At 47.7% G+C, this 25269-nt stretch overlaps 10 protein-coding genes across 10 annotated transcripts; 6 read left to right on the forward strand and 4 right to left on the reverse strand.

Annotated features, from left to right (window-relative positions):
* Positions 1 to 208: 208 nt before the first annotated feature.
* Positions 209 to 1743, reverse strand: N7471_013155 (uncharacterized protein; the record flags this gene model as incomplete). Its single annotated transcript, XM_057285874.1, has 6 exons — positions 209 to 411; positions 463 to 583; positions 639 to 981; positions 1029 to 1222; positions 1278 to 1513; positions 1617 to 1743. 6 exons carry the CDS (start codon positions 1741 to 1743, stop codon positions 209 to 211), a joined length of 1224 nt encoding a protein of 407 aa, XP_057129199.1.
* Positions 1744 to 2994: 1251 nt separating this feature from the next.
* On the forward strand, positions 2995 to 4709 carry N7471_013156 (YncE family protein; the record flags this gene model as incomplete). Its single annotated transcript, XM_057285875.1, has 6 exons — positions 2995 to 3280; positions 3336 to 3364; positions 3425 to 3553; positions 3606 to 4022; positions 4073 to 4257; positions 4319 to 4709. 6 exons carry the CDS (start codon positions 2995 to 2997, stop codon positions 4707 to 4709), a joined length of 1437 nt encoding a protein of 478 aa, XP_057129200.1.
* Positions 4710 to 5026: 317 nt separating this feature from the next.
* N7471_013157 (uncharacterized protein) lies at positions 5027 to 6798 on the reverse strand (the record flags this gene model as incomplete). Its single annotated transcript, XM_057285876.1, has 4 exons — positions 6607 to 6798; positions 6458 to 6548; positions 6177 to 6400; positions 5027 to 6123 (listed from the first exon to the last, which is right to left on the reverse strand). Exons 1-4 carry the CDS (start codon positions 6728 to 6730, stop codon positions 5027 to 5029), a joined length of 1536 nt encoding a protein of 511 aa, XP_057129201.1. The 5' UTR covers positions 6731 to 6798.
* A 489-nt stretch (positions 6799 to 7287) lies between these two features.
* Positions 7288 to 8788, forward strand: N7471_013158 (NAD(P)/FAD-dependent oxidoreductase; the record flags this gene model as incomplete). Its single annotated transcript, XM_057285877.1, has 3 exons — positions 7288 to 7570; positions 7623 to 8582; positions 8640 to 8788. The coding sequence occupies 3 exons, from the start codon at positions 7288 to 7290 to the stop codon at positions 8786 to 8788; spliced, it is 1392 nt and encodes a 463-aa protein (XP_057129202.1).
* A 978-nt stretch (positions 8789 to 9766) lies between these two features.
* Positions 9767 to 10558, forward strand: N7471_013159 (uncharacterized protein; the record flags this gene model as incomplete). Its single annotated transcript, XM_057285878.1, has 1 exon — positions 9767 to 10558. The coding sequence occupies one exon, from the start codon at positions 9767 to 9769 to the stop codon at positions 10556 to 10558; it is 792 nt and encodes a 263-aa protein (XP_057129203.1).
* Positions 10559 to 13338: 2780 nt separating this feature from the next.
* On the reverse strand, positions 13339 to 13756 carry N7471_013160 (uncharacterized protein; the record flags this gene model as incomplete). Its single annotated transcript, XM_057285879.1, has 2 exons — positions 13584 to 13756; positions 13339 to 13517 (listed from the first exon to the last, which is right to left on the reverse strand). The coding sequence occupies exons 1-2, from the start codon at positions 13696 to 13698 to the stop codon at positions 13339 to 13341; spliced, it is 294 nt and encodes a 97-aa protein (XP_057129204.1). The 5' UTR covers positions 13699 to 13756.
* A 3107-nt stretch (positions 13757 to 16863) lies between these two features.
* Positions 16864 to 17813, forward strand: N7471_013161 (uncharacterized protein; the record flags this gene model as incomplete). The annotated part of the gene is made up of 5 exons (XM_057285880.1): positions 16864 to 16890; positions 16939 to 16985; positions 17042 to 17152; positions 17261 to 17571; positions 17623 to 17813. 5 exons carry the CDS (start codon positions 16864 to 16866, stop codon positions 17811 to 17813), a joined length of 687 nt encoding a protein of 228 aa, XP_057129205.1.
* A 169-nt stretch (positions 17814 to 17982) lies between these two features.
* N7471_013162 (uncharacterized protein) lies at positions 17983 to 20058 on the forward strand (the record flags this gene model as incomplete). The annotated part of the gene is made up of 3 exons (XM_057285881.1): positions 17983 to 18097; positions 18194 to 18325; positions 18377 to 20058. Exons 1-3 carry the CDS (start codon positions 18088 to 18090, stop codon positions 20056 to 20058), a joined length of 1824 nt encoding a protein of 607 aa, XP_057129206.1. The 5' UTR covers positions 17983 to 18087.
* Positions 20059 to 20487: 429 nt separating this feature from the next.
* N7471_013163 (uncharacterized protein) lies at positions 20488 to 20879 on the forward strand (the record flags this gene model as incomplete). The annotated part of the gene is made up of 2 exons (XM_057285882.1): positions 20488 to 20744; positions 20807 to 20879. The coding sequence occupies 2 exons, from the start codon at positions 20488 to 20490 to the stop codon at positions 20877 to 20879; spliced, it is 330 nt and encodes a 109-aa protein (XP_057129207.1).
* A 397-nt stretch (positions 20880 to 21276) lies between these two features.
* Positions 21277 to 24492, reverse strand: canA (putative cullin binding protein CanA; the record flags this gene model as incomplete). The annotated part of the gene is made up of 3 exons (XM_057285883.1): positions 21277 to 21693; positions 21751 to 22089; positions 22141 to 24492. The coding sequence occupies 3 exons, from the start codon at positions 24490 to 24492 to the stop codon at positions 21277 to 21279; spliced, it is 3108 nt and encodes a 1035-aa protein (XP_057129208.1).
* Positions 24493 to 25269: the final 777 nt, after the last annotated feature.

Genomic DNA, 25269 nt, shown 5'->3' on the forward strand with positions numbered 1-25269 from the left:
AGATGATCAAGGATATTTTCTAGATTGCAATTATTGATGAGGACTAGCTAGCTCCCTTGGTAGGTCTCATGTATTGCCAAAAATTAGGATTGAAATCCGATAAATATAGAAAGAAAAGTACATGTAAGTATATAACCCAGCGTATGTAGCCCAAGGACAGAAATCCTGCCAGATCAGGTCACAGACACGACAATATGAAGATGCCAAATTATTTCTTGCCCTGAACAAGAATTTGCTTCTGCTTCTTGATCTGCTTGACCACTTCAATATCGACCTTCAAGACGTTGGCAACAGTATCAGCAGGAGTCAAAGCCAGCCACTGAGCCAGGGAGATATCAGCGACGCGGTCGCTCTTGTAGAGCTCGATCCAAACGAGTTTCTCTGTTTCGGAGTTGTTCTCGATATAGTGTCCTTTCAATAAGATTTAGCATCCTGTCTCGGCCTTAGAAGAAGTACACTTACCACTGTTGTCGGGGAAAACAGCGGTGTCACCCGCCTGGAAGTCAAAAGTGCGGGCCTTGGAGTCACCAATAAACACAGTGGCACGAGCGTGACCCTGGTGGAAGTAGAGCCATTCCTCAGCCTATACTGTGGTTAACATGGGTTTCTCCTCCTCAAGCACTTGTTTTTAAACTTACATTGGGATGCCAGTGGAGCTCACGAAGACCCTTAGGCTCCAGTTCCACAATAGCAGCGGCAAGAGTCTTTGAGATGGGGAAATTGGTCGAATCTATCTTGCGGAACGTTCCACCGTGACCAGGGACAGGCTCCGAGGGGTGTTTGTAGGTGTGGTAGACGTAGGAATCATCACCTCTCAGCGTACCCTCAGGAGCCTTGTCGAGATCTTTGCTGACAGTGCCGTTGAGAATGTAAGGGAACTTTGACGGAACGGAGTCAAAGACCTTGGGGTCAACACCAAAGTTCTTGGCGAGAATATCTCTGGGAGTGTGGGCAATCCAGTCATCGACCATGAAGGTAGTTCTTCTTAGTTAGTATATTGATTTTATGAAGGCCACGATGGAACATACCCGATCTTCTCAAAGTCACCATCATCGAAAGCGAGGAGGTACTCGTTCTCATCGTCCAGGCCCTGGACATTATGCGCTACACCCTTGGGGAAATACCATATATCACCAGTTTCGAGAACCTCGGTAGTGAAGCCACCGTTTTCATCGACACCGGACAGCAGGAGGGAGCCATTGTAGACAAATCCCCACTCGGCCTATGTGCTAAAGTAAGTGATGTGCCGAAAACAGTGTATAGTTGCGGCCACTAACCGTGCGGTGCCAGTGCAGTTCGCGAATAGCGCCCTTCTTCAGATGTTGCTGGGCACCTGCAATATCATGACTCTGAGGCAAGTCCTGAATGACTTGCTCCCGAGACCAGCCGCCAGGGAACAGTCTAGTCTGAGACTCAGAGAAACTCCACTTGACGTTGGGCACAAAGCCGTTATCGGTACTGGCAGTGCGGAACTGGTCTGGGTTTTGAAGGTCGAGAGCTTTGTTTGTTCCACCTATTTACAGCGAGTGGTAAGCATGAATCACGTCGACTGGTACCAATGGAGAGATCTTCTAGCCTTGGAAGCTTCCAAGACCTCGGGATTTTGTTAGGCTTACCTAAAATTGGGGCTCCTTTGCCACCGCTAATCGGCTGGTCATTGCCAGCATCCTGCCTTTTAGTCCGAGGCACTGCAAAGGCAGAGGAAACAAATAATCCAAAGAGCGCGAGGCTGTGGGACTTCATTTTGAATGAAGGAAAAGAATGTGTGCAAGAATGGGATTTGGACTTGGGTGCTTCATCCCAGCTATATATGACATTTCTTGACAAAACCACCCCCTCCAAATCCCGAGGGGAATAGACCTCAGGAATTTAGCTAGTTTCAATATGTTGCTCCCTAATTTCGTGGCTTTGTGATGTTGATCCCAATGAAATTGACCAGAACACACCGAATGAGCAAAAGTATAAACAGAGTCCCAAGAGATGATGCAATTCAGGAAGATCTATCCATCTCGCCTATTGCGGAAGACCCCATAAAAGAACCCAATCTGAATCGACATTGGGTCGAAAGGTACTAGGACAAGGCTAAGCATGGTGAAGGTTCTAACAACATTCTTGGCATCATGTCGAAATCGGTGCAGGCTCCCCCGTGCTCATCGTCTCTGTGGGGAAATTGACAATGTCGATCCAGGGACCTGACAGGGATTCTCGGTAGATTGTTGTCTCGGGATTTAAAAAAGTGGAAATTGAAGTTCAACCCTGGATCACCTCATCGGTACCTTCGATTAGTACATAGATCCCACATTTCTTGGCATGCGCGGATCATTCCTCTACTTTGACCTCTTTGTTGCTAGTTCACTCGAAATCAGAACTTCACCTTTGCTTTGACCTCTGGAACTTAAAACCGTGCCTTGTTTCGGTGTTGAGTTGTTGTATGTGTGATATAGCGATCTCTGAAGGCGGTTCTTGGACCTTTCCTATTCCGGAAATTATGGGCTCCCTTAGCCCTACTTCCACGACCCGTTCGTCCACAACATATCAGTGGCGCTGATAGCCAGGGCGAGACTGAGTGCTGGTATAGACCGGTTCTTGATAGAGGCACGTTTTGGGTTCGAACTATTGATTTCACGAACTTGTAGTCCCTCTCTCGAGGCTTTGGATTAACTTCAATCACGACATCTCCTCAAGATTAGGAAAAATCTCCATGATTTGACTTTACACACAACGCCTGTATACGGGGATAGCTGGTCCAACATCAGATCCCATGTCGGGGATCGTCTGAATTCTCATGTCGGTGTTGAGGGATGAAATTCGCCATTTCGCAGATCAGCCTCTCCTCACGGAATTTGGAATATCACACGAACCCAAAATGCGTATTGCTTGCGTGATCTGTGTTCTCGTTGTCGAGATAGTTCAGGGGAATAGCAAGACGATGCCTCATTTGGGACGAGATGAAGGCGCACTGGGGTATATAAGCTCTCGAGAATTCTCGCAAATATGCTCATCATACCAACGCAATCCTGCTCATTCTTTCTCAACAACAAGATGAAGTACTCTATTGCTTCCATTGCGTCTCTGGTTGCCCTCGGGGAGTGTCTTTCTTTGCCTCCTCTCATTCCCAGCATTCCTGGAGTGACCGAGCCTTTGACGACCAACGCTCCTCCTTTGCCTATTTTGCAAGTCCCTACTCCTCCACTTGAGAGTCCTCCATTTGAGTCGAGTGACATCAAGCCAAAGAAAATTGGTTATTTCTGGACTGGCTCGGCAGACAAGTTCCATAAAGGTATGGATCTACGAATGGTGGATTGTCGAGAGATGATACTAATTATAATGGGTAGACTTCCTTGCTACCTACAGTTTGGATGATGTAGGCCAAACCTAAGCTCAATACAGACTGGCTGGAATCTATTTGCTGACTCGATTTTAGGACACTTTTGGAACCCTTTTGTGGGTCACAGATGTGCCCAGCAGCGGCAATGACCCCCACCACCTGGGACCATCGCTGGATGGAAAGACCATCTGGGGTGGTGGATTGCTGTCTCTCTTGAAGACTCAAGTATGTATATTTCTCTCAATAAGACTTCACAGCAGATCTAATCCCTCATTAGGATACTGGCTTCTACTTCGATACCTCCAACCCTTACCGCCCCAAGTTCTTGAAGAGTAACCGCGGTATCCTTGCATCCATTGCGGATGAGGTCCGGGCAAAGCCAGATGGTGGATTTTTCATCACCTACATGGGCTCGGCCGTTGGTACTTCGCCCGGTCGTCTCGTTGAGACTGATGCCGATTTCAACATCATCCACGAATGGCCCGAGGATGTGGAGGGCACCCTCAACATTCTTGAGCAGCAGTTCTCTCCTCACGGACTTAGTATCGATTGGGAGAAGAAGCTCATTCTGACTTCGGACTTCGTCGAGCCGATTACTATCTTGAAGCCCAGTCTCGGAGTCCGCCATGCCGATACACTGCGTCTCTGGGATTTGGACTCTAGAAAGATCCTCAGCACTCTTACCATTCCTAATGTAAGCCAACTCCTGAGATTTAATCATCATGCATCTTCTAACTCAATCAGGGTGGTGGTATCCAAGATGTCAAGTTCATTCCCGGACACCCAGAATCCGCTGCTATCGCCACTGCCGTGCACCTGGGTCAGCTTTGGGTGATTTACCCTCTGCGCAAGGACGCCCATGGCAACCAGGGTGTGGTTGAGGAACTCTACGATCTTGGTCCCAAGGCCCGTGACACCATTGCTATCTAGTAAGTGGTTATCTGCTATTTACTCCACAAAGAACATCATTGCTAACAACATCACCCACAGCTCCGATATCAGCCAAGACGGTAAATACTTCTACGCCACCCTTACCACGGCCAACCACATTGCCGCGCTAGACATCAGCGACCTCAACAACATCAAGCGCCTGGATGACCCCGATGAGGATCAGCCTACCGTCGGACCTCACTATATCAAGGTCACACCTGACCAGAAGCACTTGGTCGTCACCGACTACTTCGTCCAGACTGGCGACATTGGTATCATCAACACCCCGGCTGACTTCAAGGCGCTCTACATCGACCTCAATGAGGATGGCAGCCTTTCTTTCAACCGCTCCATTGACTTCCCGAAGGAGTTCGCCAATCGTGGTGGTGCTAAGCCTCACTCTAGTGTGATCTTCGATCTCACTGACCCCGAGAACCCTCTCTACTACTGAGTGATCTCCACTGGTAACTCAAAGTAGGATATAGGACACTGTCAATGGGAGATGATAAGGACGGGGATATAACTTTTACTCTTCTGAGCCTGACATGTGCCTTCGGGCCATGTATTTATTGTGGATATAATACGGCTATTTCTTAGTTACTGCGAATGGACATCCACTGAATTTGCTTGATGAGTAAAAAGAATTTAATCTTATAAGGACAGTTCACTGGGTATCGAGAGTAAATCAAAAGGCTAGACTAGAGTGCAATATCACCAAGAGAGGAAAGCAAATCGACATAAACATAAGCTCGATTAATGCTCCGATGACTAAACTTCATGCACATTTGATGTGGCAGACACCTTCGAGCTTCCATCTTTCCGATGCTGGCCTTCGATCTGATCTGCAGACACTGACGGACCAGCCCCTTTACTCGCAATAATATCTTCTTCCAACACAGCGCGGAATTCCTCGCGCTTTGGTAGGAGGTACCGCACATCCACAAATCTCAAAATGCTCGTCATAATAATCACAAGAACCAACAAGGCCAAGGCAGACTGCCACCCATATTTATAAAACGGTGCTTGACTCGCAGGCCAGACGAGAACCTGTGACCACGAAGAAATGGCATAGTACCCAGCAACAGCAACGCCGACAACAAGAGATCGCGCCTCTGGATCCTGCGGGATAAGATCAGAGAGCCAGGCGAAGATCAACGGCGCCGTGCCAAGACAAATATACGAGATGAAGTATGATGCATAAGCAGCAGTTAAATCCACCGACACCGGGTGTGTAGTCCAAATGCTCATGATGATACACGGGACGATCCCGATAACCGCTTGAAGAACGATGAGTGTCCAACGTGTCTCAAAGTAATCAGATAACAGAGCCCAGATCCACACAAACACAACGTTGATCGCAGATCCTCCAATGGGGATAGCGTTGACCTGCGTAACAGTCCATCTCGCGCTCCCATCTGGGTTCTTGAGCGACTTCAGGAACAGCCCGAAATAAACATATCCGTATGTTCCCAGAACCGTTGCGATATACAGAATCGCAATGAAGTAAACAACCCATCCCGAGAACGTGCGCTTCACGCCGGCCCAAGTCATCTTCTTTGGCTCGGCGCGGCCGTTGCGCGCGAGGCGTTCTAGCGAAAGCTCGCCGTGAACTTTCTTGAACCAGAACGCGCGCGGGTTAGGTCGGTTTGGTAGATCGGGGAGCATGACGAAACCTGCGAATCCCCAGATTACCGTGATAATGGCGTTGACCACGAATAGCCAGCGCCATCCTGCTAGTCCACTGTGTCCGTCGAGAGTGTCGGTGATTGCGGCTTGCATCGCGCCCGAGAGCATTTGGCCGACTGCTTGGCAGGAGTGGTAGAATCCCATTCGCTTGGCGAGTTCCGTTGGGGTATACCAGTACACTGGAGGGTCGGTTAATTCAGTGGGTCAAGGGAAGGGCTTTCGAATGACATACTGAATAATGTCATCATTCCTGGCCAAGCGCTACTTTCGCATAGACCGAGGAAGACACGGAGAACGTAGACTTGTTTTGCGTTCGTTGTCATCGCGATCAATCCGGTCAGAACACCCCATGCAATCTCCAAGCCCGGGAGCCAATAACTTGGGCGTACGTAGGTGAGGATGATTTGGGAGGGAATTAGCATTACACAGTAGGCGGCGTTAAAATATGTTGTAAATCTAGATAGTATCAGCTATCACCAACTCTGCGACACATAAAGCGTTTGGACAACTCACAGATTAAGCTCATTTCCGAGCAAATTCAAATCCTCCTTCATGCCAGATACGTAGGCATTGTTAATATTCTGTTGATCGAGATATTTGATAACTGACAGAAGTCAGTTTTGCTAGTCTCAAGCTGTGAGGGGGTCTGGAGCCCAACGCACCCTGTGAAAGACAGCCGAAAGTCATCAGGAACATGTCAAGGCGTCGGACCAAAGCCTTCTCCTCCGGAGATCGGACATCGACGTTTGTTGACGCATTTCGACGAAACATTTTGAAGGACACCATGATTATAGTGGTGTGACAGGGAGGAGAGAAAAAGCCAATATTCTAGCGACCTCGACCATTCATATACAGGCTCATGCAGGCCCGAGCCGTGATAGGGCCCCTGTGACCCCTCACAGATAGGTCAAATAATGTGTCTGGGGTAGACTTCGGCTTTTAGATCCGACATGGATGTTTCTGCAAGGTGCACTCGTGATAAGCAATCAAAGCACCAATGGTTGTATTCCTCCATTGGGGTAACATCGGAGGAATGCCCGAGTGATATACAAGATACCAGCCCTGGGGGCATTTTGGTGTTTAATCAACTCCACTTGGCGTAACGAGTGGATCTGAAGATAAGTCAACCTCGGGAAGAATCCTATCAGTTAGAAGGATTGGAGGGGGGAAATGGGAAAATCCTTTCTGCTTGAAGGATTTGAGGGCCGAAGTCCGCGATAGGAGGCTTCCCCGCATCCCTGCGCCGACAACGGTGAATAGTGAATACGAGACCCTATCTCTCTCCAAGTTATATATACTCATGAGGATTTGCGGAGACCTTGACTAATTGCAAATTCTCCGAAATGTTAATTTCAAATATTGAGACAAGCAGAAGCCTGCCAAATCCCACCCCTTGTTTGAGTTACTGGCAACGAACAACTCGGGCATATCCAAATTTGCATGCGAACATCGATACAACCGTTCCATCGTACTCAAAGTATGTCATTGTGGGATCCGGTATTTCTGGCGGTTTGACGGCCTTCAAGCTGATCGAAGGAGGGGCCAAAGCTGAAGATATCGTGATTCTCGAGGCACGAGAAGCGGCAAGTGGCGCGAGCTCACGAAATGCCGGACATGTGCGACCAGGTCTGTGAGACTTCCGTTGGGGTTATGCCGAGCGTTTCTAATTTGAAAATAGATGCATTCAGGGGTTTCAGTGCATATGCGAAAGTGCATGGAGAGCAACAAGCATTAAAGATCATCCAGGATGAGCGACTTGTCCTAGAAAGAGTCGACGCATTTGTCAAAGAACATAATGTGGAATGCGACTTCAACTTGACAACGACGTTTGATGTTTGCATGACCCCAGAATTTGCTGCTTACGAGGCAGAGAGCCTGGAAGCGTTCAAAAAAGCAGGCGGCGATACTTCGCACATCACGTTCTACGAAGGAGACCAGGCCAAGCAAAAGACTAGAGTCCCAGGGGCTATAGCAGCATATGAATGGCCAGCAGGATCAAGCCACCCGGCAAAGCTTGCACAATTTCTGCTTCAGGAAGTGATATCCAAGGGTGCAAAGCTCTTCACGTTTTGTCCCGCCACTGAAATTGAACCGAGTGGCGCAACCCCGGAAACCTGGAAGGTACACACGCTCCGGGGAATAATAGAAGCAGAGAAAATTATTCATTGCACGAATGCCCATGCGGCCTTATTACTGCCGCAGTTGGAGGCTTACATTCGACCAAACCGTGCACAGGCTCACTCCCTCGTACCTGTTCCCGCTTTCTCGGGACAAAAGGCTCTGGAGAGTACTTTCTCGCTCCGCTTCAGCCTCCTCCACTTCTACTCCCTGATCCAACGTAAGGGAGATGGTACATTGGTGTTAGGTGTATCGCGAACAAACCCAACATTAAGTCCTGAGACAACGGCTAGTCGATTCAGCACTGACGATTCCCGGTATAATGAAGAGATTTCCCAGGACGCTCTGCGGACCTTTGGTGAGATATTTCCTGCTTATTCGTCCCAGGCTGCCATGCACGGTGAGGGTCTGGATCATGCTTGGACTGGAATAATTGCCATGACTACGGACTCTGTTCCGTTTGTCGGGGCGATTGAGTCCCTTCCTGGGCAGTATATTTGTGCCGGATTCAATGGTCATGGTGAGTTTTTCTTTTGCTCGACTACATTTAACAAAATGAGGTGCTGATTAGCAACAGGTATGGCCAGGATATTTACATGCGCTCCGGCTGTCGCCCAGCTTGTACTAGGCAAGACCTGGGATGAGACGGGGCTTCCAGAATGTTTCCAATTCAATGACGAAAGGCTCTCCCGGCTTTCAAATGGAGATTTGCCTTCAATTTGGTAGCGAAGTCATTATACCCGGGGGATATTGTTGAAATATGTTTTATAAAGACATGTCTATTCTCCAGTGCATGGGGATTTATACAATCTTTACTACAAAAGATGTGGTAGCTTACCAATATGATATATGGACAAGAAAGGCCATAATACACCCCTATATCATTTAAAATGGGAAAATCAATTGTATCTTCGACAGTAGTTTCATTCAATTCGCCTACAAGTATATACAGCTAGGGTGTCAGTTTGCTTGTCCCAACCTCCACAGGTCACATCCACGTCCGTCTCATGGGCAAAAGTTTGAGAAATGTCCTTGATTAGGTGCCATTCGGAGCTTCATGGAGTTGGTCTTGATTGCCATGTTGCCCTTGTAAAAGGTTTCTTTGCGAGCATTCATGCATTCAATGTTTGCTTTATTTCTCTTTATTTCTGGTTTGTATATTAGATCATCCTCTATTTTAACTTATATATGCAGAGCAGTTTCACCTTCTATACATAAAGATCGATCAATACGAATATTGATTAGCTACATCATCTTCTCTCTCTAGCATTCTGGTCCCGGTCTCACAAGTCAACTTTGATGGGACTGTGGACTTCAATGTCAAAGCAGCAATAGAGCTAGCAAACGGGCTAGCTCCAAACTTGTCCCAGGCATATCCGTTGGGAGTCTGATTCCTCAGGCATCATATGGAGACAGATCCCGTTTGCCAGATAGATAGTAGGTAGACCCTGCTCTCTCTCCTTCTCTCCTTCTCCTCTTTGTCCCTTTGCTTCCATAGGAATCGAGTACATTGTTTCTCCCTAGGATCTGCATTGTATCTCGTTCCTAACAGGTTATGAGCGCCTTTTTCTGCTACCTGGACCACTAGCAATCTCCTCCTCGACGCTTCTCCTGGACCCACTTCCCGGCGATACCTCACAGAACTGATCTACCACTCCAATGCCTCATCAATCTAAACCGACTCGATCGATCATCAATCTCACCATGGTTGACCCCGATACCGAGTCTGAGGATGAAAACCCCACAAATAAATCCCAGTTTTTGCCAGCTTCTAGCGGCATCAACAACCTGTCGAACTCGGCGAGTAGCAACAACAACACGAATACCCAGGATAGCGCCCAAGATGCGACGAACAACCAGGGACAAAATCTGCCTGACATTGCTTCTGCCATGATACAGAAGGTCAGAGCTCTCGAACATGACTCTAAAAACCCCCGTGGGTGGACAATCCTGATCAAATTCGCCCTCGCCCCCCTACGTCTGGAACATATCATCGATAGCAACATTCCTCGTCCAACCGAAGGACACCCGAAATATGAGCGTTGGAGGTACTGGTCCCGCACAGTGGCCAGTTGGTTGTACCTCCAGGTGGACGATACAATCCAAGAACGCATTCAAAACTTGGTTTACATTCCTAGATACGCCGACACAATATTCGACGAAATCATGACCATAGTACAGGGTAGCAACACAGCGGAAAACGCCCTGAACGAAACCAAGAAGTTCGACAAGATGCGTCGATCTGACTTCAACACTGCAAAAGAATACATCGCTGAATACCAGAGGCAGTACCACGTACTTGCTAGATTCAAGATCGCACCGCACCCGTTCCATGCACTCTGTCAAGTGCTTCACCAGCTGGAAAAGGAGATTCCGAAGGTGCAATTCATCATCGAAGAAATCGGCAACACTGAACCAAAGAAGATCACACTTGAAAAGATGGATCAATACTGTAAAAGCTTGCAAACTGTCGCTGATCGTGATGATCGGAACTGAGGCTCAATCCAACAGATCCAGGAGGCCAGGGATGGCGTTTTTTTTTTTTTTTTTCAAACCCGCGAGGATGAACACAGACTTGCATGGGGGGAAACCTTCGGTGCCTCAATGGAAGGGGCAATGTAAAAGCTGAGGATTATGAAAATCTTCGTGAAGTGCACTCTCAGGGCAGAGGAGATAGGGGTGCAGGTGAATCAGTCAAATCAAAACAAAGCTTAGTAATACATCCTCTTCCCAAATCCAAAGATCCCCTTTATTGTTTGCCCCGCGTTTGAAGAAAGGAGTCTAGGCCTCCATTGTCTTGTAAACATTGAGTTGAAATAGGTATCCCATCCAACCTTACAAGCACCTTCCGATCCACAGAGTGGGGCACCGGACCGTCCCGAAAAGGCAATAGGTATACCCACATCGGTACCTAGGTAGCTTCCAAGGTTCGCACAGTTCCAAGGTTAACTCCTTGAAGCCAAATTTGTTCTCCGACACTTGAACGAAATCCACATGTCTCCATGATTGGCTTACGGGTTACAAGGCGCACATTCATTTCGCTCCGCACGAAACCGCTCAGGCCGAATGGCCGAAATGTAGAGACAGACAGGGAGATCACGGTGATGAAAGACAGAAGGAACCAATACCCGAGGCTGGCCAACAATGATTGAACTAAACGTTTGGGGAGATAGCTTTTTGTAGTAGATTGCGCGAGCTATCTTGGGCCATAAACTCAAACCCTATTTTCCCTAGTTTTGCTGATTTTTGTTTGGTGATCAAGAAGAGTTTGCACTTATTCCCTTTTTTTGGCCTCGGCAACTCTCCTTTTGTTTATTAGGGGCGATTCAAGTTTTGGCCCCTAAATCATATACTATGGGACGATAACCAATAGGCGGGACCGACAATCCTGGATAGAATTGGCTCCTAAATTACCGGAGTACTCCGTACTGTTGCGGGTATAGAATGATCACTGGAGTCTGCAGGAGAGATAGACATATGTAGCTTATTTGGGGGCTATGCAATACCCGATTTGAGTGAGATGACTGTGGCTATACAAAACTCGATTCGGGTGAGACGACTGTCTACTGCCTTGCGCTAACAATTGAGTCAATTGGGTCTGCGAATTGAGAATATTATATTACAAGTATAGATATTTAATATAGTACCGGTTTCCTACTTAACTACATATGTATGTTGCAGCTGGGCGGAAGAGAAGGCAATCAAAGATGAATTGAGCGTGGGATGAAGCTAGTACAAATTGATATACATACCCGGTCCAATGCATAGCCCAACTCCTAACGGGGGTTAGGCCGTGCATTGGGCCGGGTACATACTGCTTACTATTGCTAGCAAACTCGCCAGGCTGGTAGATGAGCCAGCCGTGGGCATATAAGCCATCATAATTGGCTCATATCCGTTTTTCAAAGTACGCAGTGGATGTAATACCGGTTCTGGCCCAGGGAAACTTGTGAAAAGCTCGGGGAAACTTGTAAAGATTTAGTAGCCTGATTGGGAAGAAACCTAGCCAATCAGGAAGAAGACCCTACTTTATATCACCTCTACTCCGTACAGTGCTACATCATCTATGAGGGTCTTTCATTAGGATTAGATATTTAGGAAATTTATGGATTCTAGTCTAGTTTCTATTTAATCACGTTGGAATTTCAGGTCTTTCTGAGCTTAAGTGTTTCGAGGCTAGCAGCCCCATCAGGCCCTATGCTGTTGAAATGCTACATATGAAACTAGACTACATGTCCACCTCTATAAACACAAAAATCCGTCATGAATTTGTAATGGAATTAGAAATGAATGGCGAGGGCATCGTATTCAGTTGACTGAAGTGACTGAATGCAGTCTGAATCGAAATATAGATTTATGGTACATCCTAATGCAGGGCACGTTCAGGGAATGGTGACCATGCTATCTGACTGCATTAACGACGCTAATCTCGATTCTGTAAGAGTTCAAGTTCGTGGCAAGCCAAAATGCATGCCGAGTCATGAGAGACATGGGGCCGAGATAGGGTTAGCGGTGAAGCCAACCTCATTTCCATGTTGATTACTCAGTACTAGAAATTAACTGGAATTCTTAACACATTCTATCTCTTACGATTTTAAGCAGATGGACTTGGGGAGATCTGAAATTTTTCTTAGCAATTGGCCGCACAATTTCACGAAAACGCCATTATATTGAGATCGCGGCTATATGTTTTCGATATGGTTTTCCATTTAATATTCACCTTAAGTGCTTACAAGGTTAGTGCATCTAGAGTAATATTATCAGGGTCTCGAGGTCGTTCCTATGGATCGACTTCAATGTCAGTGGATCATCCAACGGGAGTACCCTTGCAAGAGCATGGGGTCCATGGCCCCCTACTTTGCGGGGCTGCCCCCGGTCGACCCGCTCGGCCCCGGGTTCCACCTATCTTGACTGCAGGGATCCGATACCTATGACAATGTCCCTTACAGGACATGTCCATGTCTCTTTGTCTCTTGTTATACGTTTACGCCGACGTGGAAATATTGTACTGAATAACATGGCAGATATTGATAGATAGTGACAGACAACTGCTAGATACATGCAAGAGAAGAAATCGACCAAGGGAGGAAATATCGCTATATCAAAAATGTGCCGAAGACAACACTCTTAGCATATGCCGACACTCGCATCCTGACAAAACCAGAATGGTAAAGACCCATGACCAAACATAAACCCAATGCAAACAGCGCGAATAATCCAAGATCAGCCGGCTTCACTATTGGGCTAAAAGCCCAAGAAGCCAGTTCAACCAATCTTTAACAGATGTCGCTGTGGTTGTTACCACCATCCTGGCAGGCAGCACCACAGTACTTGATAACATTGATGTTACCGTTGGGTCCACCAACACACTGGAAAAGGGTGTTTTGGATGTGGGACGGATCGGCGGGCATACCGGCGCCAGACAGAGCTTGGGTAATCTGGGCGTAGTAGTTGCCTAGAACACAGAGTTAAGATACAGATATTGGGATAGCAACAGACATTGGGCATCTCTATAGCTTACCCTTTCTCAAGAGAACGTAGCCGCAGTACTGGAGGCCATTCTGGCAGTTGTCGGCTGCAACAAGAGACGAGAAGCTGGCCACAATGGCAACGGCGAGAGTAGTGAAATTGACCATGGTGGATGGTTGGAGGTTGGTTTTGGAGTTGAAGATTGAGGAGTTGGTTTTGTTTGTGTGTTGGATGAGAGAATGTTGAGCAGGAAATGACCAGGCTTTTATAGACTTACATCTCGGGCTCCTGACCTAAGGCGGAGGCCCTTCGGAGGCCCTTTACCCAGTGTCATGATAAAACCCCTCACTTTGGAAGCAACGCTGGCATTGTTACTAGCTGAAAGAAGATATGTACTCCGTGCGTGGCTTCATGTAGCTCAGGGCGGCTTGATCTTGAGAGAACTAGCAAACAGTTTCACTAACCAATTCTGGCATCATGTGTGATGAACTGCACAGCAGACGAGCCCTGATACGATATAGGCTCTAATTGCAATTACAGTGCACGAGCTGTTAGATCAGTTGATGAAAGCTAGAGATTCAATGGATAGTAATTCAACTGGTTCCCATTGATGCCTAGTACCTGTATGTCTTCTCCCCACAAACTGCGGAGATCCTAACAGATACAGGTTAACAGACTTTTCTTGGAGACTCATTGAAATCATGCTTCTCATGCAGGGGATGTGTAGTTGAATTCTAAGAAGCGATATCATTTGCTCATGGAGCACTGTCCCTTTCCGAGGCCTATTTCCAGTATGAAACTACTTCTAGCATAAATGCTACCCGGGGGCCAGCGCTAAGCATAAAGTGAAACTAGGTAATAAAACCCTCTTTTTTTAGGCCAATTGGAAATCCTTTTCTAACGCTTGGTGGAGAATGTGGGGTTTTCAAGACGCGAAGGATTGACCTTGCGTCAAAACTATAAGCTGCAGCTCTTAGGGTTACATAGTGCGGCATTGTCCGGAGCAAACTCCGCGGTTGCATCTTTTTCTAGGGCCTATGTTGTACTGGTTTAAACCAGAACAGATTGAGAACAGAAACTAACACCACGGAAGACTATGGAAACTATTTGACCAAAGCCTTTGTTTTCTGACACTCCGCTAACCCAACAATTAGCCTATACGGGTTGTGCCTACCCCAGATTCTGGCAATGTCTGTGCCCTGTGCGGGAGTTGGGTTTGGTACGATATTGCCTAGTTTACACGAGGTTCTTTTGCTATTGTTTCGAACTTTCAGTAGATCATGTCGGAAGTAATGGTGGAGCTCGATATCATATCGTAAATCCTTCGAAGCTTTGAGAGAGGGAGCTTTGGCACCAGGGCTAGGAGAGACAGTAGCAGGATGAGGACCCTGGTCGAGGAAGGCTTTGGTGGGGGAGCGATAGGAGACCCCACAGTGTGATAGAAAACAAATCCATATCTTCGCCACTTTTTGAAGTCCGCAGCTTTGATGCGGGCCCACCAAGCCCTCAGGAACTGCTAGATCATGGCCACGTGCACTCCCTAATACCCAACATGCCCCCAGACCTTTCGTCCAAAATAATTTCACCTGGTCACTGAGCAGAGGAGTGATCAAGGGTGGTTCCAAGGCCTAGAGCATCCTGTGCTAGCTCGACCATAGCAGCGACCAAACTATAACGTTGCATGCCTACGCTGTGCATTTGAAACAGCTGGCAGCGGTAGGCTCCTACAGTAAAGTGATAATCCCCAATGCCACGACCCCATGGGAGTTTGACTATTCTAGATAGCCATTTGAAGACTGCTGGCCCTCATAAAGTGGTATTTCGTTGATATTTGCACCCTGATATATCTAACCTTCAACGCCCTTGCTATACAGCCTACCTATTCCCACTCCATACGCTAATTATCTAGCTTACTACCCCGGCGCATCATTTTATCAATCTAGCAAAGACTATGCCACGCCGTGTAGAAGAGGTTATTAAGTATGAAAGGTGGCATTCTAGTTATTAAGGAGTTCTAATTTAGTATATGTACATACATACATACATGTTTTGAAGTTCTAATATATAACGAATGTCCCCCCTTACTACGAAGTTCGTTAATTCACCATTCCTCCCATACAAAATTCGTTCCAAGGTTATAATGGAGCTGAGTCAGCGGTTTAGACCACCTGGGCAATTAAAGATGCCTTGCTGATCAGTCCCCACTTGTTAGAAGCTCGGTCCATCTCTCAGAAGGTCGCTCTCGGAATGTAGTGGCGACTCTAAGGGTGAAAATTAGTCAATTATAAAGCCTCTGTAGAAATATGGGAGGCTGTTATAGGCGATGAGGCTATTGGTATAGAAGCAGAATTCTATTAGGACCTTTTTTAGGGTACAAATTTGTATGTAAACCAGAGATATATATATGATGTATGGAGACCTGGACTTTACGAATACCCTGGTATATGTGTCTCAATTTGTTCTTATTTGTAATAGAATAAGAAAGAAGAACAAGCGGTGATAACACTAAATACTAGATTCTCCCAGATTCCATTAACTGAAAGCAGCCTAAATTGAAATGACTTCCTATGATACAACATACTGCAAGTTGTACACAGAAAGTGGTGATGTAGATGTCAAACTATATCGACGGCGCTAGTCTCGATTCCGTAGGAGTTCAAGATTCTTAGCATGCAAGAATTGCATGGCGAGTTATCGTGCATAATGACAAATTACTAGTGTTAGCGTTGAAATCCTAATTCAATGTTAATTACTGAGAATCTACTACATATTGTATGCTCAACATACTGTACTCTCTTTTGAAAAAGAAACTCGTGATCGCTCTACTATTTAATTTATGAGATATATGACACAAGATCCGTATTGTTTACCTGGGACAGTCACACTATAATTACAGTGGATTCATCCTTTTCTATTCAACTTTGGTAAACCCCAATTCCAAGGGTAAACTTGGGTTGAATTCCTTACTCCGTACTCTCCCTCTTATCATAGAGACGTAGTACGAATAAAACAAGGCTAGATAATTTCGGCAACACATGCAGCCTTGGCCCACCCCTGTCAACGTCGATCCAATGATCGTCAACGGGAACCTCCGCACAACGTGGCTAATACTGCACCAACCTCTTTCAGGTTTCAGTTGTGGAGTATAATATGGCACTTGTGTCCCATCACCCAATCGCAACCATTGAAACTGCTACAGGATTGCGGGACAACCGGTGAAAACCGTTGAACATTAGTACCGGCCGGCATTTCAACAGCAGTTCTTTCCACAGCTCCTTAACCTCCTCCCTTCGCTCTCCTTCCTATTATCCCGAGAGACCAGAAATCTAACCATGCCGAAGCCACCAGGGATTGCAGTGGTAAGTTTATCTACCAGTCGTTCTCCTCGCCATGCTAACAAGTTATAGGATCCGGATATCTACCTGCCAGCCCAGTATGGCGATGATTGGCAGTCGTAAATACTCGCATTTCCCCGTTCTTTCACGTCATCGATCTCTAACACGATTCTAGGGAGACGACATCTATCGGTTCCTCAATTTATCATGGCCTGATGGAAAATGGCAGACGGTATGGTGCCATCGTACTTTTGGCGCACCCGGGGGCTCGGCCCGTTGCTTACATGTATTTATTATATGCAGGTACAAAACGCTGAGCGACAGAAAATATCTGTATGCATGTCATAATATCTGCGACTAAAGAAACTGCCAACTGATCCTCGATTCTCACCAGGATTCCGTCTGATGACCTGGCATTTGAGTCCTACGAAGCTGGGTACATACGACCGGCCTTTCTATATGTCATTCTCTCTATTAACACTCTCAGTCATTTGCTCGCTCTGGTTTTAGACTCGGAACGAGAGAACCCACTGTTTAGAGCGCCTATCGGGAAGAACCCTAAGCATATCCTCGACATTGGAACGGGTAAGGGTAACTGGGCTATGTACGTCAAAAGAGAACCCCCCTCCTCGTCCCGAAACAGACAGGACTTATACCAACATAACACTTGTATAACTAGTGATGTTGCCGACATGTTCCCATCTGGTGAGTGCCAATCCCAAGAGATCTACAGTGTGGTCAACTAACAACATCTAGCGACTGTCCGAGGAGTCGACCTTTTCCCACCTCCCATTACATGGGTGCCGCCCAACTGCATCCTCGAAGTCGACAACGTCCTAGAAGAGTGGACCTGGAAAAACCACCTCGACCTAATCCACATGCGGATTATGACCGGCTCGTTCGATCCCGCGGGATGGGACCACGTCTACCTAACCTCTTACAAGTAAAGCATCCACTTACCCTAGCCCATATCCATACCGACCTCGGGATGGACCTCCCATTAAAATACACCAATACCCGAGCTAGTAAGATATTATGGAGATCGTGCCTCTTGGCAATACTTGGCAGTTTGCAAACTAAGTCTCACGTGAACCTCTTTTCTTCTTCCAGGAATAGTTTTCAGGACGTGTTTTATTTTTATTTTTATTTTTTGACACATCCCTTCAGCCAGCAAGCCCTAAACAGGATGAATTATCTTCCATCAGAGCTCTTACATCAAATATGTCTCAGTGTATGTCACTTTGCGCACTCTTTTCTGGTGAGACACTAAAAACCTTTAACCTTTAGCTTCATGCTGATGGGTTGGATTCACGCACAACACTCTCAGCTTTCAGTCGGCTCAATCACATTTGTTATGGAATTGCCGCCCCGCTTTTTTATCAACACCTTACTATCAAGTTCTGGGGTGCTGAAAGCCTCAGAAAAACCGTCTCCGAGTTGACAGAGGATGGCCAGGGGCGTCAGTTCGTGAAATACGCTAGGAAATTATCTGTTATATGTCTCAATCCAGGTTTAGGAAATACACAGGATCTTCTCTGGCAGTTAGAAGGCTGCAAGTTGGGAAATACTCGCGTCGGTCAAGATGATCCGGCAACGAAAGACACCTTCCTAGAGTATCATTTGACAGATCCTACTTTATCTTATGCCTCGGGAGTACTTCTCCTTAAAGGTTGGTCGAACTATCGGCAATGGGAAAGAGACTGGGGTCCACTTGCTGCCCTCGTTGCCCGCTTGTGCTATCTAGCAGAAATCGAATTCTTCGTTCGGAACGATTTTCCAATCTCTCTGCAGGAAGCTATATCACAGCACCATCCAAAATGTCAGCTGAAGCTTTTCTGGCCGCAGAACGTGACATTCAGCGTCCCAAGTTTAAAAAAGCAAACATGCCCTCGAGTGAGGAAGATAATAAGCAATGACGACTTCGCCGGCATTGATATCAATCTTCTACGTCTTAAGGGGTTGCATACATTGTCCGTCCAAATCCCGAGCAGATCTGATAGCAAAGGCCGCTGGATAGAGATCGACGAAATGCTGCCTTTCCTTTTTTTGGCTCCCAATTTAAAGCACCTTCTCTTACGGAAAAGTTCCACAGCCCATCGACTCCCATTCGCTATGCTAAAGCAAGAATGGCACAACCTCGCGGTTTCCACACATCCTATGCCGGTATCTTCCTTGCATTCGATTTCAATCGGTGCATCCGGGCCACCCGAAAATATCCTACTAAGGCTGGCCAGTATCGCGGATATTTCCCGACTTTGGTCCCTTAGACTTGATGAGTTAAGCGACTCATATATGCTTGCACGGTTAGCTGGGCTTTTCCCTAACCTCGAGCGACTATTTATCTCGACAAATGGACGCGGTTGGCGCTGCCCAGATCTCAATAGTGACGATGATATCGGAGTCTCTGCAATAAGGGCATTCAATCCCCTGGTTTATCTCCATCTTCGCGGCTTTCGTAGCGCCTTTTCTCTGAACCAAATCGTACAGCGACATGGTCCTTCTCTAAAAGGTCTTATCATTATGCCGTGCATTCGGGATAAGGGTAGGACGGAAGACGACTCTGGGTATAAATATCCAGAGCTTGATGCCTTTGGTATATACCAGCTAGCCAAATCCTGTCCCCAGCTAGAGGAACTCCGTCTTCCAATCAAAAGATCTATGGGCAGTCAAGAAGAGTGCGAAATGTACAAGGCTGTAGGGGGCTTTTCAAACCTCCATAGTCTTGTACTAGATCTTCATTTCGATCCTAGGCCGCGGCCGGTAGACCCAATGCAAGAAGTTGAGATATCTGTTCTTCAAGAGATATTTTTAAATGCTGCTATGGATGAGAAACTCGCTCTTCAGATCTGGCACTTGATCTCATCTAATCAAGCTTCCCGCCGCCTACAGAAACTTCGTGTCGTGCCTTTTGGTCTTGAGCTCCTCCCGAATGATGAGCATCGGCTCGTTGATTGGTTGTCTCGTTCGTTTTTGATCACACGCTACAATTTTCAAAACGTGGGGGTACCGGCTATTAGGGAAATCGGGAAAAGAGAAAGGGAGATACTTAAGCAGTCTCGCTATCAGGCTTCAGAAATATGCATCCCAGAGAGACTAGCACAGATTATTTCTGATATCTGGCCATCTGAGCGTGGTAAGAGCTGGGAGCCGGGATGCAGCAGCTTCCCTTTGCAGCCAACGATGCTTGCTTAAGCTATCTGACGGGGGCAGCTGCTAAGCAAGTTAAAATGATATCCATTATCTACACAGTCATATGTATCCATATTCATGTACACAAGGACCCAGAACAGCGCTTAAAGGTGAGAAGAAGTAGGTATACTATAGTATTGTTCCTAGGCACGCTCTTGGTCGCTCCTAGGGATCAGACTCACAGTTGTCAGGGATATACATGAAGCATATAGGACGGGGGGTGGAGATATGATCTACACGGGACCCACATGGTGTATATGGGTTCCCCTGAACGCGAGGAAGCTACCTTTCTTTTGCTTCCTCGCGCTACGGAAAGTGACGACGACAGCCTGCCGGCAGATAGCATCCTGCGAACCTGGGGCCTGACTATGAACGCGTGCGGTGAGCGCGCTGGACTCTTGTTAGAAAGTCTTGATACCATGCGGCGGCACGATGGAAAAGGCTGGGTTTGAGGATTTCCAGGAGAAGTCATACCAGTGGCCGATTGGCCCGTGGGCGCGCGATCATAAATATAAAGAGGCGGGCGTTGTTAATTTCCAGCATTGGATTTCGGGTATGGAGGGATGGTGTATGTGGTTGCTTACCCATTTCGGTGCGCCGAAGCCTTGGTCGAAGGATGAGGTTACTGTTTATTTGGCCAAGGTTCGTTCCGAACTTAAGAATCCAAGATACCATATTTATCACAGAGCGTGAGTTTGGCCTAACATTCTGGCGTGGTATTTGGCGTATGGAGATGCTGATCCTTGTCTAGACGACGTGTGTGGGCGCGTAAGCCTTTCCCCAGAGAGCCTGAGACGACTCCGATCAAGGGCGACGAGGAGTGAAAGAAGTGATAGGGGCTATTTTCTTAGCAAGTAACTGAACTATCGATTGGATGTCATGATGGAAGGCTGTATAGGAAGGGAACTAGATCGAAATATTTGAAGATGCCCGCAAGGAATATTTCCTGATACCCTGACAAAAGATGCTGATGTATAGTCGAAATAAACTTAGGTTGACGCCACTAGCCACTAGGGGAGGGTTCTGCTTTCATGTGCAGGTCAAGGCGTGCTCTCTGGCTATATTTACAAGGCCAAGATCGCGAGAGTAGCGATATTAAGATCATTTCTTTCACTGGGCTATGTCGTAAGCTAGCTAATTGCGACAAATGGTTCGCCATTGCGCTTTTCATCGCATAGAATCATTGAAACTGCCCACGATTTGAGGTCCATTGTATCATGTTCAGAATTCCAGTTCCAAATTCGTCAACTGCGAAGAAAATGTCCGCCGAACCCACTCCATGTATATCTTCCATTTGTGAAGATCACCTGATGTCTCCGCGCCGGGGAACGCCTTGCTCAGTTCTCTAGTGATCTTCAGAATGCCAAGGGATGCCTCCTGGGCCTTCTCCAACTCTTGCTTGACGGCGTTCTCCTTTGGCTTGAAGGAAAGCACAGTGGTGTAATGCTCCGACAAAGCGTCCAGCCGCCGCTCAGTATCCTCCGGTGCGATCTTAATCATTTTGGATGTCATGAGATTGCTGATGGCACGAATGTCCTGTTCGTCATCGATACCGGCGACTATGCGGTCAAAGAGTTCAGCCATATGGGTGCGGGAGAAGGAAGTTTCGAGCGAGGCATAAAGGGTTTCGTAGGCACTCTGTAAACGACGATGTCAGTGGGGATCTATCTATGGTAGATAATAAGAGATACTGACCTTTCGCAAATCGAGCCCATCATCCACTTTGTGTTTGAATGGACCCATTTGGACCTCGCGAATGAGCTCTGGCTTGATTTTGGTGTCGCCAAGAACAGCTGGCAGCAGCTCATCGAGGTGAGGGAGCAGAAGATCCATCTTATTATGGATTGCAGAGTTAAGGGTGGTCAAGGCAAGCCGGTGGTTGCCCAAATCACTGTCAGCGAGCATGTTGGTTAAAAGAGGCACCATCAACGGTCGCAACACATCATTGTAAGCATCACTCGAATCAGCAAGTGTGTAGCGGAATGCCGAAATCACCACGCCGCGAACAGCCGGGTCGGTATTGGCCAGGTACTCCTATGGGGATGAGGTTAGTATTGAAAACATAGAAGAATGAGCACGACTTACTTGAAAGTGGGGAATGTAAGCAACGGGGTCAAGAAGTGCCAAGCGGCCGACACATTCAGCCCCGACAGCCCGGTTGTCTTCCTGTTCGGAGACAACAAGCAGGGCGTGCCACAATTTGTGAGCGGATGGTGCAAGATCCGGACGCACGACCTCGGGATGCTGGAGTAATTCTCGCACCGAATGGAGAAGCAAATAGCTTTGAGCATTTGATTTTTCCAATCCATTCAAGATGGTTGGGAGATAAGCTTTGACGCTACCTGCGGCCGCGTTGCCCAGGGCAGTAGCGGCAGCCAAGCGCACATGATCTGACTGAGATTCGAAATGGGGAGTAAAGATACTCGGGGTCAACGAGCACTCTGGGCCCATTCGCAGGCCGATTTCGCCTAGGATAGCAAGGGCAAGGCATTTTCGGCTATCATCCCGTGCAGTCTTGAGTTCTGTTGAGAAATCTTCCATTGTGACTCCGAGATTCGGTCCACCGTGGACTAGAAGGGTGCCAACGGCTCTTCCGACCACTGATGAGTCCCCTGTGATTCCCACGTCACGGAGGAGGTTCTGCATCAAACTAGCACCCGCACCTTCGTCGCCAATGACTTTGACCAGGAGCAGCAATGCTTTGAGGACAGTTCCGACTAGTGGTTTGGTCACGATTGAACAGATAGAAGAAATCAAACCGCTGTTCACCATTAGTTTTGCGTTGCCAGGGACAAGTTTGGCGATAATGATCAACGTGGGCGTAAGGGTATGGAAATCAGCTGCAGCGAGAAGAGGCAAAGCAGCATTCTCCAGTGCTGTGATCGTCTCAGGAGTGAGGTGAGATCTGATGTTGGAGTTCATGGAAAGACTGCGGAGAGTTTCCAAACACGCGCCTCTCAAGGCACGATCGGACTTGCGCAAGTTCGACCCTAGCTCAAGGGCAACATCGTTGACCCAATCACTAGAAACATCCTGCTTGCGGCTGGCGAGAACGACGACATCATCAACCGCACGAACAGCCGACAAACGAGTTGTCTCGTTCTTCACCCGGTCGACTAACACAGCCAGACCATTAGATCTCCTCTCGGATGAAAGGAACTCTACACCCCGTTCTCCTGATGTGCGTGCAAGAATGACACCGAACACATGAATTGCCCGTTGACGGACCTCGAGATCAGCACTTGTGTCGGTGATTCGAGAGTGGACAACATCATAGAGCTTCTGCAGCTGCAGAGTGACGTCGGAGGGATTGGCAGATACGCGTGGGGGTGTGATTGCTTTCACAATTTGTTCCACAGCGCCTAAAGCCTCACTGCTGACTTTGTAGTTGCGGTCGTTGACGGCTCCGACCACTCCAGGCACCAGGGCAATCAGGAATGGCAATAGGGCGCCGGACAAATGGGTCTCGGCGATCACTGCAATGAGACCCAGGGTTTCGATTTGGAGGGTACCTGCACTGACAGCAGCCCCAGTATGAGCCGCTGTGCTCCCTGAGAGAGATGAGGTCTTAAGGGCATCCGCAATGAGGTCTTCAATTTGTTGGAGATGATCTGCAAGACCACCATAGCGAACCAACGAAAGACTTTTGAGAAGAATAATCGCAGCTTGTTTGAGAGGGATCGAAGCCTGCTTCCATACCTTGACAAGGTTCTGTACAATCAAAGGTACGGAGCGAGCCAGATCAGCCTGAGAACCAGACTTGGGGGACGATGGCACAGCTGGAGAATCCATTGCTGACGAGGTCCCAGCACTCGGCTCGAAGTCAATCATTGATGCATCACTATCTTGGCGTCTGCGCTTGCGAGAATTCTTCGAGCCACCCACGGCCTCCAGGAAGTCATTGGATGTGACGATCATGGTGCCTTCGCCGGTTTTCCGAACAAGCGCCGTCAATGTCGACACCACCTCAAGTTTCACACTCTCTTCTCTTTCCCTGCTAATTTGGGAGATCAGAGCTGGGGCAACCTGCTGAAACAGGGCCGAGGCGTCCGAAGCGCGACCAAGCCCATATGTAGAGATGACAGTGTAGAGAAGCTTGGCAGCACACCGGCGTACCTTCCAGCTCATGTCATCGATATCGCTGTAGCCGCCTTCTTCTTCAAAGTCCTCGAATTCGTCGTCTTCCAGGTCAGGCTCCTCAGTGGCATCGTCCTCACTCCCATCGTCCTGTGTGCCTCCCATCTCCTCATCGTCCTCCACTTCGGCGACGTTTGGATCATATTTCAAGAATCGAAGAGCCGATCGGGTGGTATTCGCTAGGTAAGGTTGCATCTGTTTGTTGCAGGAGCTGATCAAAGCCTCGAGCGTGACCAAGGCGGTCTCGCGGAGCTCATCCGCCTGGGGATCATGTTCGTCGTCGTCCGAGTAAGACGACATTGTGGCGATGATGGAACGACAGGAGAGCTAGTTTGGTGAAATAAGGAAAGCGAAATCGCGGTTGACTCTGCGGACACACGCGCTGGAGATGTGGTGTTGGGGGTCACCGTCACGGACCCTGGAGTCGCAGGCAAGCTAGCTGCCCCGCGCTAGTCCCGATCTAGTAATAAATTCACGTGCGCGACCTCTACTGCAAAAAGTCGAGCAGATCAAGTGAGGGTTGGGCACGTTGTTTGGAGGCTAGAAGAGCTTGAAGTCCACCTTGCTTTCTTGCTTTGGCTCTCTTCTTGCTGCTCTGGTTGTCACCTGCCTTGAGATCTGTTGAGACCTGCGTCGAACCTTTCACGTCAACCCCTACAGGAGTTGACCCTCGAGTAGACGTAGCTTCTCTAGACGAAGATTTCGAGACGGGATTCCTCGACTTCCTTCGAGGCAGTACTGTCCGTTGGCAGCAGCGTAAACACTTGTACACTGTGGCACCCGTACGTGCCGACCCAGAGGTTAAAGGCTTGTTTTTTTTCGGTTTGACCTCAGTAACTTTACTCCACTGGGGCTTTCTAATGCTACCACACGCTCCACAGTGATCTCTCTTCTGCAGGACATTCAATGACTTAGACTCCTCGTGGAGAAGCCGGGTGTGCACTGCTAGCAGATGAGCTGATGTTGATGAACCAACGGGGACAGCCGAGACAGCCTGAATGAGAAAGGAAGGATCAATATGAGACATTGTGCGGCCTTGCCTATTGAGGGAAAATGATTTTTAATTGAGAAATCAAA

This window comes from Penicillium samsonianum (assembly GCF_028829775.1).
Source record: "Penicillium samsonianum strain IBT 33392 chromosome Unknown utg000009l_segment0_segment0, whole genome shotgun sequence".
Lineage (NCBI taxonomy): Eukaryota > Fungi > Ascomycota > Eurotiomycetes > Eurotiales > Aspergillaceae > Penicillium > Penicillium samsonianum.